Source organism: Rhagoletis pomonella, unplaced genomic scaffold, assembly GCF_013731165.1.
Source record: "Rhagoletis pomonella isolate Grant_MI unplaced genomic scaffold, Rhpom_1.0 Rhpom_scaffold_00694, whole genome shotgun sequence".
NCBI lineage: Eukaryota > Metazoa > Arthropoda > Insecta > Diptera > Tephritidae > Rhagoletis > Rhagoletis pomonella.
Window position 1 is genome coordinate 10,089 of NW_023459248.1, and position 15,377 is coordinate 25,465.

At 36.7% G+C, this 15,377-nt stretch overlaps 1 protein-coding gene across 1 annotated transcript in view; it reads left to right on the forward strand.

Moving 5' to 3' along the window:
- LOC118751426 (aminopeptidase N-like) overlaps positions 1–12,375 on the forward strand; it is a 15,051-nt gene extending 2,676 nt beyond the window's left edge. Inside the window, 7 exon segments of the mRNA XM_036486252.1 lie at positions 521–585; positions 7,904–8,477; positions 8,555–8,710; positions 8,782–9,256; positions 9,333–9,571; positions 10,742–11,978; positions 12,057–12,375. Coding sequence (XP_036342145.1) covers positions 521–585; positions 7,904–8,477; positions 8,555–8,710; positions 8,782–9,256; positions 9,333–9,571; positions 10,742–11,978; positions 12,057–12,281 — 2,971 coding nt within the window. The 3' untranslated portion in view covers positions 12,282–12,375.
- Positions 12,376–15,377: the final 3,002 nt, after the last annotated feature.

The window sequence follows — 15,377 nt, forward strand, 5'->3', positions numbered from 1 at the left end:
TTCTATGTTTTTACCTATAAGGCAGTGGCCTGTTAGATATTAGAGATTAGATGTTAGAGCCGCCCGTAGTTCCCTCGCAGCGACTCCCCCTGCGCTATTATTTGCGGCCGCTTGTCGCCTTTCCCCACAAGATCCATGCCGTTAGACCCCCCCTATCCCATTGAAGACTGGCTTCGCGGCCGTTCCAGCATTTAATAGGCACCCAGGGCTACAGAGGTTACCCCAGAGCCGTTCCTGAAATTCCCTCCAAAGGGCTAGAAGGAGAATTAGGCACTGCCTTTCCCCGATTTGGGAGACCCAACTCGATTTCACTATCCTCAATCGAGCTTTGTAGTCACTATAAGGTCAAGTGTTGTCTATAAGAACGGGTAGGATTGATTGACGCCTTAGCCTTATCTGGCGAAAACTCAGTGCCAGACGATGGGAGGGGCGACTCAACCGTTGCCTACAATAACCAACTTAACGGCAACATGATCTGAACGTACTTCGAGGCCTTCCAGGGTTTTAATGCGACGGAGACAAGTCACGGCATTCTTCTGAAAGCCATTTATGTAGGATGCCCCCCCCCCCCTTCCATATATTCAGGTTACACTGTGTGACGCCATGGCGAGATTAAAAAAATTATTATGACAATCTCATGTTAAAGTTGCCGTTCGTTTTGTACATAAGAACCGTAACTAAGACCATTGTTTTGTTTTTGTTATCGGTAAGTCATATAGCAAGTACCGGTACTCTTGCCTGCAGGGTATAAACATTGCAATTTAAGTTTTATCAAGTACGTGCGTAACTGCGAATGAAAAGTGCAAGTGGAATGCATACATTTTTCATCATATCTTGAGTCCATAGTCAACAAACCCAAGTATACAGCAATGCGAAATTGTAATTATTATTATTTTCAATATGTACTTTTGTATGCATATATATGAGAAATTTGTTATGTTGTCATAAGTCACATTCATCACACAACTTTTCTTAACATCAACTACCTTTTTTCGGGTCCTATACAAAGTTTATAGGGTTTCCCCAATCAATGGCAATCTCACTTTTTAATCACGTACGTGATTATGACGAAAGGAAATTGAAGGTAATTTACAGATGTATGTCAATAGGTCCCTGAGATATTTATGAACTTTTTTATGTACACTTGTATGTGGGTATTAACAATTATTTTCACATAATCAATACATACATATACATACATTAGGGTTATGACTTTTATTATTTAGATTCAAAAGCCGAAAAATTACATTACTTTGTTCGGATATAAAAAAAAGTGTCGCGCATTACAGAATTTCTATTTTTATAAACTCAAATAAAATCGACATCGCTCGATGTTTTTATTTCACTTGAGAATCCCACATAAGGAATAGAAGTAACGAAAATAGCGTCACAAAGTTTACCATACAGGTTTAAGGTACGAACGCAGGTCAATAAAGATGCATTTTATGAAAATCCAATTCTAATACAACCAATAGTCTCCACAACCATTACGATTTATTTGTCAGAACCTAAAATATGGCCAGTAGTGTACTCCATTTATTAAGTTTTTTTCTTTGAGCTATAGTTTGCAAATTATTGCGAAATTTCCATAATTTTTAACATAAAAATTTTGCCATAGGATGCTTTGAGGGGTCAGTCCAGAAAAAATTTGGTACATTCTGGTTAACGCGTATCTTAGCAAACACGCCAAAAATCAGGTGATTTTCTGATAAAATTACTACTTTTCTTAAATTTAATTCAGCGAAAAACACATAATTTTTATCGTGCTTTCACGGCATACGTATGTCTTAACAATAGCTTTGAACTTTTGCTTTTATCTGACATGCATTCAAAAAGCATCTAGTCTTGCCTGGTAAGGATATAGCCAAATAGTCGATAAGGTAAAGGTATTCATTTTCAGTAAAGGTTTTTTGATCTACCTTTTCTAAATGTCCTTGTGCGCGACATGTTTTTAAGTCTTCACAAAATTAGGATGTTTCCCGAAGCTATCTACCAAGGAGTATCATATGACACAAACGTTTTCAAAATTCAAAGAAAGTCATAACCCTAATATTTATAGTGCTTATCACAATTATATGCCACCCACATATTGACATGTTATACTCTAACAAATACTTTTTGCAATATTCAAATAAAAGAAACCAAATTTCGCAAAAATTTCGAGTTTTATGGTTAGATTTCTTTGAAAGATTTTTAGTATGATGTTTTTAGTTACCTTCAAAAAAAAATGATTTGTAAAAAATAAACGGAAGTCTTAGCTACTTTAAGCATAGTTTAAAACTTGGCTCATTCCACGGTGACGGGTGTGATATTTCAACTCACATTTTAAGGGTTAATTCTTAAACTGTAATACAAAATTCTTTAAAACGAGTATTTTGCAATAGGTTTCCGAGATATACACAATGCCTGGAATAAAAATTCCAAAACCAATTTAATCCGAACGAGTTATCTGAATTTTAGTCACTGTGACGGGTGTGAAGAGTACGCAAACCAAATTAACTACTCCTTACTTGCACCACAGTTTTTCTGCTAATTATGTCTTCTGCTTATGGTTTTAAATAGTTTGTTGTATAGTTAAATAAACATTCTCAACATTTACGCCAAAGTTGCTTGCCCCTATTGGAAATTATAGATTATATGTTCCAAATTAAACTGTGACGGGTGTGACAAGTTGAGCATGAATGCATAAATACACATTATTAGACAACTAAGCTAACTTTATTTCTCAAAAAATCGGATTTTACGAACACATACAAGATTCTGCCACCTAAAGGCGGGATAATCCTTGATCGGACTCTTCTTCTCCATTGTATGTCTTAGTAATTGTAAAGTACCTTATTTTTAAATAGTATGAGGCTATTACCTGTCAAACCGAGGCCGTTACCTGAAAAAACCGTTTCAGATACTTTTTTTGCCCTGACAAGCGAAGTAATGATATATTTTTATCCGTGACAGCACAGCTTAAGTTTTCCCATCGCTCGAGCAACATATCTTTATGATTAGCTTTATCATCGCTGATCACAAACAGATATATGACACATTTCAGATTAGCTGATAAGTAACGGTAGCAGTCCCTGGCCGAATTTATTGAAGTTTGTCAAACTTTAAATTGTGACGGCGTGACCAACATAATCGGTTCTTTTTTCGAAAATAAAATCATATAAATACTTAAAAGCAATTCGCACATATTTCCCTGTGTCATAGCGTTACTTTCGTCAGCTTTTTTTACACTGTCCAAGATGTGTTTTCCTTCAAAAAATAACTATTTTGTGTATCTTGTGACGGTCGTGACATTAAAATATGCTTTTCTTCAATATATAATAAAATATTTAGTACTTGCACGAAAAATTTGAAAATTACGCCGTTACAATGCTAACGAATTTGTCTCTCCACTGACGGTTTAAACAATGCAAAAAAGGTAATAGACTACGAAAATTAGTCTTGTAAATTTTGAAAAACATTAACCTCTTATATGGGTTTGTAAATGGTACAACCTAAAGTAAAAAAATATCTGATTTTTAGATAAATTTGAGAATTTTGGCTTTCAGTCTTGAAAGTTGGATTTATTTACTATTACTTACTGGAAATAATGCAGTCATATTCCTTAGTTTATTTTCGTTTCATTCGGTATCGATTACCGTGGAATGAGCCACTTGCATTTATACTGTTTTTGTGAAAGAACAAACTATGTTTTCATAAAAAATTAAAAGAAGATTAAATAATAACAAAATTTATAGACAAAACTTCTGAATATTTGGGCGACGTATAATTGTGATTTGCGCTATATATTTATCTACTTGGAATCAATGTTTTAGATTTATTTGTTATCGATTTCGCGATGAAGCCTCGAACTCCGATAAGCGATACGCAATAAATCTCTTCTAGGTGAATACCGTATAGCAACACGAGCTCTTATTTGCGAATGAATAGGCGAATTATAGACTTATAGGTTTCTAGTTAACTCACTTATGTAGGATTTTGCAAGCAGAGCTGGGGACTTTATGATAACGATTACATTTCACTTAGGATGCTTAATTGTAATCCTTAAATTATATACGATAACGATTACTTTAATTGCACTTATAACATGCTTGATTGCGAATACTTTAATTCTAAGGATTAAATTTCAACGAAAGTACGGTTTCTGCATATTGAACCAAACCTTTTTATCCGAGGTCTCTTAACCTCCGTAATGTCAGGTTCGGAGTCAGTTGGACGTCAAATATGGAAAGATTTATTGAATAAAGATAAAAATTTATATACATAGGTTTTTGTTGTCGCTGAATCCGAATACTTATGGGGATCCCTTGATTCTTCTAGATCGTCCAGACGTCCGGCCAAGGTTATTTAGAAGTCAAATTAAAAATAATTGTTTTGAATTTTCAGGTTTATTCAATGAGTTTTTTCCTACCTAACCTTTAAATGACCACGAACCTGACGTTCGAACCTCGGATTCGCATTCAGCGCGTCGTAGAACATAGAGATACAGTTGTTTGGTTTAATATGTGGAAAATTTTTTTTGTAAGCCTATGTAATTATTATGGAATAACAAAAGAAAAAGTGTTTAGTTAAATGTTTTGCGTTTATTGTAATGTAAATAGTTACACTAATTTAATATGTAAGTGCTATTGTGATAAAAAAGATATGTATATGTATATGTATGTATAATTTCCAGTCATATGTAACTATGTCTAATTGTTGTGGGTATTATGTTTTGTTTTTTTTTTTTGCAATAAATCAGACTCCCTGATGAAGGCGTGAAGTACGCCGAAACGCGTAGGAGAAAGAGGAAACACAGTTTGCCTTTTTAATATACCGGCCGGAAAGCTCTACCAATGACCCAATAGGAAATTTTAACACTGGCCTCAAAAAACAATCAATAAGGACTTACATTGGTAGAATTATATCAATTTCTCCTCTGAAAATATATAGAGAATCTAAATTAATTAGTAAATAGTAGCGTTACAAGACGAAAATTGGTAATCGAAATTTATAGATCTAAGAGCAGAACAAACAAACGCCTTTCGAACGCGTTCAAGTCTTTTAATGTGGTCCCCATATAAGAGTAGCCCATTAGTAAGTAAAGTCACAACCTAGCCTTCGATTGAAGGCTAGTAGAGGATATGACTTTGCGTGCAATGATGTAATTTATTTGGCTGTGAAACAAAGATTCTGAGTAAAAAACAACTCCAGGGTCGGCGATTTCATTAAAAGTAGTTAGTCGTTAATTACCAATAAAATAGGAGGTATTTGAACTGTGAGCTCCGACATACGAAGCCACTTTTCTATTCGTTGAACTTAGCTGAGCTAAAACCCTGTTTACAACATTAGTTAGACCGATTCTGTAGTACGGTTCGGTGTTTTGGAATCCAAGGTATCAAATTTACTCAGACAAGATAGAATAAATTCAAAAACCATTTATAATTTTTGCTTTAAGAAATTTCCGTTGGGTTTCTCAATATAACCCTTATACGGCCTTATACGAGCCGATTAAAATTTATAAATCTTCCTACACTTGTCAGTCGCAGGGAAATGCTTGGTACAACTTTTATGGTTGAATTACTGACAGGCTCAGTTTCAAGTCCGCTTCTTATGGGTGAAGTTAGCCTTAATGTTCCCTCCCGTGTATCAAGGCAGTTGTATCCCCTATTTTTGAAAACTGGTAAAACTAATTTTCCGTTGCTTATGCCAGGATTTTGACTCTCATTCCAGCATATTTGATATACATATGTGACTTGCTTTTCAGCATTAAGAAAGCGATACTATCCTCTCTCAATAAAAGAATCATTAACACATACTACGTTTATGCGCACATATTGTTTGCAAATAATAATTTGCAAAATCGTAAACTTTGTCGTACAAACGCTGAGTTAATTTTTTTATTTGCAAATAACTAAATTACGCAAATAAGTTTCGATTAGTGGTACTAGTTGCAAATAAGCACAAGACGCCGCCATTCTTCAGTTTGTTTTCTTTTTCGATGGTCATGTTATTGCCTTTTTATAATCAAGACGTTGCCATTTTTAACTTTGTTTTTTTCGATGGTCATGTTATTATATTATAAGCAGGCAATATTAAAAAATAATTTTTCACCGTCGAATAAACAGTGAGTCAGGTATTTGCAAATTATTTTTATTTGCAGGTGACTTACGTATAAACGTAGTAATAAAGACATAAAATCAGCTGTTGAATTTAGTTCTGTAGCTGAACAGTTTTAGATCTCGACACTTAACAAACTCCTGCCTATCGTTGGGATTATTATTAAGTTAGCTCGCCGCAATTTAAATTTTTATTTTTAAAGCCTACTAAAGAAATGCGAAAAAAGGCAACAAGTTTGCAAAAAAATATGCTTAAAATAGCGTAAGGCTGTAAAAGGGGTGTACTTTTAAAATCAGAACCACGGTATTAAGTCCTTATGGACATGGCATCTTTGTAGGCATGTAAGCCAGCATTTCGCTTTGTTCTGCGGATCTAATTTGATTTGGTGATGCTAATTAGAACAATTTACTACCTACTGTTTGAGGTCCAATAAACTTTAGAAATCGCAAAATGTTACTCTGAGGCTCAAAGTAGTTATAATTATTAATTGATATTCCAACTCTGTTGTTCCCAAACAGGGTGCTGAGCGAAGTCCTTCTAAGGTATGATATCGGAAAAGAACAGGTTTCTGTATACAAAGAGCAAAGCCATAGCTCGTCAAAAACATTAACGCAAATCTTCAACTACGGGCGAGACCCCTTGCCAAACCGTTTAATCTCATGTCCTTTAGTTCCTTACAATAAAAATTTATTGTTTCACCATTAAAACTTCTCAACTGAGACCTAATTATCACCTGCATTGCCTTTGTTTATAAAGTTCACTAGGAATTGCTATCAAGGTGTTCTGTTAGACCCCATTAGACCAGGCTAATGGCACTTTAACCTACCATCATTATATGTATGTTGGTCAGGGAAGCCAACTCGTGGGGAATAACGCGTACATGTCCATAATTAAATTACTCCAGTAGGCTTTGCTGCAGAACTATATTTCAAATTTCCTTTCGAAAGCAACTACCTTGTTCCTTACTTCTCTGGGGAAGTGGTATCCTGGGACCTGGGTTCTTAACATTTCCATACTCGTGTTTAATAATACCTTTCCTCTGCCAAAGCCATATCTGGAAAAGTCTAAGAGAGTACGCTGGGCTGTCCGATCTATGGCTCGTGGTCTAGAATCACCACTGGTGCTCTCGTCGGACATATGCGCATCATAATGCATACACAGGCCAAGCGACTGCCCATAAGTATGTGTAAGTAGACCAATTAAATATCCACTCAAGTATCATAATGTATTTTACACATGTGTATGAATATACTTAAATAAAAAACTCATTTAGTAAAACTAGTTCGAGGGTCATATTTATTTAAAAAGTATGTCACATATACATAAGTAGATAAATGAAAAATAATAAATAAGATATTTAGCAATCAACTTACACGCCACTCTTAGATATACTTTAAGATCGTTTCAATATATATATATAAATATCTATATGTATAAAGCCACAGCGACTTCCTCTATATATGTGTGTATATAATCTTCACAAAGCGTTTATTAACATGGTGAAACATTGTGCTTTCAAGAGTCCAGTTGATCACTCGAACATATGCCATTTATATGTATGTATGTACTTCAAATTTACGATGGGTTTATATATGTATGTACATATTTATGATATGCGCGTATATAATCAAATAAGTATGTAGCAGCGTCTTTGAAACAATCGACATCTGAAGCATTTCTAATCAAACCCTACGGTCATAAAAACCTACACTTACAAATTAACTTATGACTAACTTAGCAATCTTAAAAGGCTATTCCTCCGTTCGGAGCTGAACATTTTGTTAATTGTGTTGCGGCCGCTTAGCTGATCGTGCAATGTACCGCAACAAAATGAACGTGAGTGTTGCAGTCCTTTTGGCCACTTCATTGGCCTTCATTGTATCCTGTGAAGCGGCAACACACGGCATTCCACCACTCTTTGGAGAGAATCCTTCCGCACGCATCGTAGATGGGAAAATTGTTGCCTCCGGTGCAGCGCGTGCAGTCCTGGACTATCGGCTGCCGAACACAACTGAACCTGTGCACTACGACGTCGAAGTGACTACGAATGTACACAATGGCACAACGGCATTCAATGGTACAGTTAAAATTCAAATAAACGTTAACGAAGATACAAGAACAATAGTTTTGCATGCGCGTCAGCTAAGTAATTTCACGGCAACTATTTCAAACGCTTCGGTAACGGGAGGACAAGTTCAAGCGTTAAATATCTCATATGAAGAGGAACGAGAATTTCTCAGTTTGACGCCAACGAACCAATCGTTAACGTTCAATAAAGGCAGCAGCTGGCTTCTGACCATCGCCTATCAAGGTGAATTGCGTACTGATAACGGTGGATTTTACTTGTCCACCTACGATGATGACAACGGCACGGAACGGTGAGTGCACACTGGTTTTATATCGCAGGCATTTTTTTTTTTTTATATGCAGAATTTCGAATATTCCGTACCTTCAGGTATATAGCAACGACGCAATTCGAGTCGACCGATGCGCGCCATGCCTTCCCTTGCTACGACGAGCCAGCCAAGCGTGCAACATTCTCCATCGTTATTAATCATGATCCCTCATATAATGCCATATCGAATATGCCTTTGGACGAGGAGGCGAGCAGGTAGAGTGCATTATTATCTTTTGAAAACAAAAAAATGTAAAGCAATGACATGTTCCTTTTTTCTCATTTAGACCCGGCTACTCTGTCTTCCAGAAGACGGTTAATATGCCCACTTACTTGGTAGCGTTTATTGTGTCCGATTTTGAATATTCAGAAGGTGTACTGTATTCACGCCCACAACGTGTCTACACACGACCAGGCACTGTAAGCGGTCAGGAATTCGGTTTGGTTTCCGGTTTGTTGCTGCTGCAGCGACTTATCGAATACTATGATGTGGATTTCGCACTACCAAAAATGTATCAAGTAGGCGTGCCAGATTTTGCAGCTGGTGCCATGGAAAACTGGGGTTTAGTTACATATCGCGAAGAATATATAATATATAATAAGAACACATCCACAACTAGTACACAAACAAATATTGCCACAATCATCGCACACGAATACTGTCATCAGTGGTTTGGTAATTTGGTAGCCATTAAATGGTGGACGTACCTTTGGCTTAAGGAAGGTTTTGCCACCTTGTTCTCCTGGCAGGCAACCGATGCGGTAAGCGCTTGAAAGGGATATTTTACTAGCTTAAGGCTGCTTTTATTTCCAATTTTGTTTTCTTTACTCCTACTAGGCCTATCCTGAATGGGATATCTATCAGTTGTTCCTCACCGATGACTATCAACGGGCACTTACCGCCGATGGTACAGGTCTAATGAATCCAATGAGTCATTATGTGCAAACGCCATCTGAGATCTCCAGCCGCTATGATTCTATTTCGTACTCGAAAGCCGGCTCGGTGCTGTATATGTGGCAGTGTGCGTTGGGCGACGAAGTATTCCGCCAGGGATTAAACCTTTATTTGACTGAAAAGTAAGTTTATATACAGAGGAATCTATGCAAAGATTTGTTAAATTGTTTTTGGGTTTTAACATAATTTAGCTCCTTTTGGGTTTGTATTATCACTGCAGAAATTGGTTAGGATCAGATACTATCAGTGAATTTTATTCAGGGAACGAAAATAATCATTAATATGAAGGATTTTTATTTTCAAATCATTGCAAAATCCTTATTTTTTATTAATAGCTCGGCGATCATTTTAATCGTTATTTTCCGATATTTTTTTCGATTAAAAATAACCGTTATTAAAATCATAGATTTTTCGGATAAAAATAATCTATATTCTTGGACTTTCTTTCTATCATTTTATAACTATTTTCAGATTTCATTTTTTTGATCACATAAGATTTAAATCGTTAATAAAACCCCGATGTCTATTATAACGGTAAAGAATGATCGAAAATAGTAAAAGTCCAAAAAACGGTTATTTCTGATCGAAAATAATTAAATCCACAAACTAATTATTAAATTATGATTTTTATTATAAAAATCAGAACGGTTACGGTCCCTGATTTTACTAAATTTTAATGGATTCGAGTCCACCTATCTCCTTTAAGAAATCTCTAGCGAGAAAAGGGCTTATAGCTAGCAAACGTAGAGTAATCTTAAATTATGATATATCCATGCTTTATTCTCGAGAAAACACTTTTTTGTGTTTCAAAATTCATTGATCTCAGTTCTTATCACCCTAACGTACACCCTAATGTCAGAAAATTAAAACTCTCCCAAAGTCATTAAACTTTTGCCAAGAAAGTATTTCCATTATTCCAGTAGAACTATTTAAAAATATATATATATTAAATAATGTACGTAGGTTTCAAAGAAAAATGTAAAAAGGTACCCCGTAGGTTCATCAAAAAAAAATTCCCTAAGTTGCCTTACAAAACTACTTTAGACGCGAAGGTGCACGGCATATTATTTTCCTGTAAGTGTGTGCGGTCTAAGTGGAAGACTAAAAATGACTTCTTATAAAAAGGCTTGAGAGAAATGAACTACAAAGAATGTTAGGTGAATAGGGTTAGCTTGGAGCTGACGGTTAGTAAAACCACAATTTTAGTTAGCTTAAAAAGTTTTCTTTAAAATCAAATTAAATTTTTATGTCAAAGACTTTTTTCATTACTTCTGCTTTGCATTTTCCTACAGTCAATACAGTGCTGCTGATGAATGGCAGCTCTTCGAGGCTCTTAGTATTGCAGCCGGTGCACAAAATGTTCCGCTTCCAGCGACAATGGCCAATATGTTCTCAAGTTGGTCGCAACAATCTAGTTACCCACTTCTCACCGTTACACGTCATTATGAAAATAACTCATTCACCGTTACACAAGAAGCTTTCTACGATAATAGCACCACAACATCGAACCAGACTTGGTACATTCCAATTAATTATGCACATAAATCAAATCCAGACCACCGTAACACTACCGCCTCGCATTATTTGTTGAAGACAAAAGAAATTCATATCACCGACAACAATTTAGCCGCTGATGATTGGCTGTTGCTCAATAAACAGTCCACCGGTTTCTATCGCATCAATTATGATGAACGTAACTGGAACCTAATTATTGATGCGCTCAAATCCAATCCTTACAGGTTTCATCCACGCAATCGTGGTCAGCTTATTCATGATGTCTATAAGTTCAGTTCAACAGGACGTCTCGACCAAAGTACACTCTTCAATTTGCTACAATATCTGCCTAATGAAGATCAATTTGCTCCTTGGTCTACGACTTATTCGGTGATCAACACATTAAACAGATATCTGAATGGGGATAGTGATTATAAAAATTTCCAAAGTTTCGTAGCCTCTTTAGTATCAGACCTCTTCGATAAGTTGGGTGTGAATGATGCAACTGGCGAGCAACATCTGGTGAAATCTATACGCAGTATCGCCATTAACCTCGCCTGTTTGTCAGGCATTGAAAGTTGTCTAGAGGAGACGAACAACAAATTAAGGGCGCTCATTGAAGACGGCATCGCAATCGAACCAAATCTACAATCGCAAATATATTGCAATGGTCTACGTCAGTCCGATGATACAGTATTCGATTTCGTTTTTAACCAGGTATTGCAGTCCAATAATCAGGCATTCCGTCGCACACACATCACTTCATTGGGCTGCTCGCAGTCGGAGTCCCAATTGCGAAAATTCGTAAACAGCTCAATTGATACTTCAGCCGATTGGCGTACTCAAGAGCGCATCACTTTACTCAGTGCAGCGTACTCGAGCAGCAGTACCGGATTGCTGGTAAGCATTGATTTCCTCAGCGACAATTGGGAAGCATATAGTAATTTGAATCCCGGTTTCGGTGGAGATAATCCACTCAATACAGCCGTGGTTGCCATGTCCAGCTATGTAGTTAATGAAGAGCAAAGACAAAAAGTGAGTAAGACGTTGTATAGCAACTTTTTTGAACCAAAATCAATATTTTAATATACAACTTGTTTTAAATTTCTACAGTATTTGGATTTGGTGGATAAGGTGAAGGACAGCGATAAGGTGCAATCTAATTTGGAGTCTGTCGTCAATACGAACATTAGATCAAACTTTGAATGGTTGACCAGAAATCGTGATCCGATCATGCAGTGGGTGAACAACTTCACGCGAAGTGGCAGTGCCGCACTTAGTGCTTCATTGTTAACCGTCTTTACCACGCTGACGGTTGCATTGGCGCGTTACTTGTAGAACTTGAGCTTAATAGCCTTTTAGCTCTTACCAATTGTGATGTGATAAATTTTTGGTGGAACATTTTATATAACAAAATTGAAGTAGAATAAAACAAAAAAAAAAACATAAAAACTATTACAAAGTAACTTAATGCCGATGGAATGAAGTCCCTGCCCTTTTACGCAAACTTCTCAGCTCTAAGAGGGGTGGGCTTTATGTTCGCCTCGAGCTATGGGCACACCTTTATTCTAAAAAGCTTCGAGTTACTGCCGATTCGAAGAGGCCACTGCACGCCGCTTGTGGGTCCGAGAGGATCTTTAACCACCTGTGGGTTCTGTAAACATATTTAGGTATCTGCAAAAGAGGAGGCTTCAGGTTGGTTGTTCTCTAGTGTAACACATTTTAAAGAGGTTAAAATCTATTCCGACAGCCAAGCAGCTATCAAGGCTCTTAGGTCCTTGTTGGTTCGTTTGAAACGGTTAGCGATTGTTCGACTTTCTTATCGACTGCATCGGGTAATTACGCTATTAAACTCATTTGGGTTTCGGCTCATAGCGAAATTTCGGATAACTGCATGGTCGATGAGCTGGCAAGGCAGGGAACCCTTGACGAATTGTTCCCGGTAAGAGGAAGTCTGGGTGCTCCTCTGACCTTATGCGGTCTACTTCTGGACAGAGGGGCGATAAATCGGCTTAGCGTGCGGTAAGCGAAGACCTTGGCATGTAAGGTGACTAAATCCATTCAGCCACGTGCAGATCGGGGGCGGCCAAGGAAGCTCTTGAGACTCAGCAAGTTATATCTCTCACTACTGGTGGGAGTTCTAACTGATCATTGCGTAATAGATACGACTGAAGTAAGACTGAATATCATCGATGACCCTTAGTGCAACAGGTCCACGGAGGATGGGGCGGTAGAATCAACTTAACACCTGCTGCTCTGGAGCACGTCGGCTCGCATTTCTTCCACACTCCCGTTGAGCTTTCGCGTGTGAAGCTTCGTGGTGAGCACGGTCATCGTCCTGTTCCTTCCCCCTCTGTTTCTACCCTTTTGGTAGCACGTTCCGAAAAATCCTACTAGAAAATTATATGTGCCGCTGTTAATACATAATAATTAATAGTAAATATGTACACCGGGTAATTTTATAAAACATTTTCGTTATGCGATAGTTGAAAATTTTACTATTCCGCCACTCGAAAACGACAAATTGGCTTATCTCTGTAGCAAAGGTAATAAAGACTTACCCTTTATTATCTTCTGATATTTTTATTACAGCTACATAGTTCGCTTGCGATTTTTACCTGATTGTGAAATTAATGCAACATCGACACGTTTGCCAATAATATCTAATAATAATAATTTATAATTCCTTATCGGAAATATTGATAACAACTAGTATCCCAATCTAGTTATTAAAGAAATAATATTTGTGTTATTTGCCACACGTGACCAATTTTAACACATATATAAGCCGATTCTTAGAAATGTGAATGGTTACTTACGACATGGATTTCTTTTATGCCCTATAATGTGTCTCAGCAGGTACAGTTTCGCCAAATCTCTGCAAAATTTATATAATTATATGTATAAGTGCATGTATGTACAGTGTACATAAGTTAAGGGTTAAGGGTTAAGGGTATCCGAAATATCCCAAAAAAAAATCAAATATACAAACAGAAATATACAAAAGAAAAAAAGAAAAAAGAGTTTAAATTAAAAAACGTTTAAATAAACAATTGGGCATTATTCTCTGAAGTCCTCTGACGAGAAGCAGAGTTTTCAGATTGAAAAATTTTGATTTTCATGGATTCTATGCCATTTCTACGAAAAGTATTTTTTCCCCATACAAAATACATGGGAAACTTTGAGCGCTTTGAGCGACCTCTAAATATATTTTGATTTTAAAATAAAAAAACAGGGGTAAACTTTTTTCGGTATAGAACAATCCTAGGGGTGAGAGCATTAAATTTCCGATTTTACTTTTCTCCCATACATTTTTGGACCACCCTAATGTACACATGTAGGGAGTAAATACATCCTTCCTTGTTATGCATATCCCTTTCAGCCCTACGTGCAGCTTACATTTTTTTTTAATTTTCTAATCCAATTGTCACAATATCAGAAATACTGCAAGTTTATTTTAGTTGGGTAGATGCAAAAAATACCACTATAAATGTGATCCATTATTAAAACTTTACACAAAATCACACACTTCCACAAAGAGAGGTTTCTCAAAAAACATAGAAAATCAACTAAAATATTTTTGGGTTTCAGTAAGATTATAAATTGATTTCTGGACACTGTCACATCCGACAGTCACAACCATCGATAGGTTTGATACTATCGAAAATGTCGACACTATCGATAGTTTTGATTGAAAAAGTCCAAAAGTTAAATATAACAACTTTTATTGAAATTGAGATCAGAATTGCTAAAATATGTCGATATTTTTGTTAAGGAACAAAAGTTTATCAACGATTTTTGGCTCCAAGCAGCACCTGCGCTCTGAAATATGTATGTTACTGAATAATGTATGTATGAGTGAAAACTATTGATAGTGATTATAAAACCATCGATGATTTCGATAGTCAAAAACCATCGATGCTATCGATAGTGCCATCGATACTATCGATAGTGCCATCGATAGAAGTCACTCTGTGCATCGCGCAATTTGACTCATTCGCTTTGTCCTAGTTCACCAACAGACCCCGCCTATACTGTTAGTTCGAGGCAGAAAAATAAGCGTCCCTCCTTTTGAGACTGATAATATCGATGTCATGGCTATACTCTAGCGATTGTACGTTTTTAAAGGAAGTGCTACCTGAACGGTTCAGTACTGCAGCTCTATAATCTTCTCACTGTTTTATGTATATTAAACGGCTCGTAGAGGTCCTTCCCAATTCTGATGCAGTGGGAGTATTGCTGAGGCAGAGATATTCAATTCAGGCCTTATGGCGATAATTAAATAAGGTGTGTAAGGAATTTACAACTTACACAACTTTACAGAGTACACTCAATTCCAATCGGCAAGCATGCTTTAGTCCCACCATATTTTACAGCTCATCGCCATCGCTCAGCTGACAGACCAACGCCTCCTCTTCTACTCGAATTTCGTAA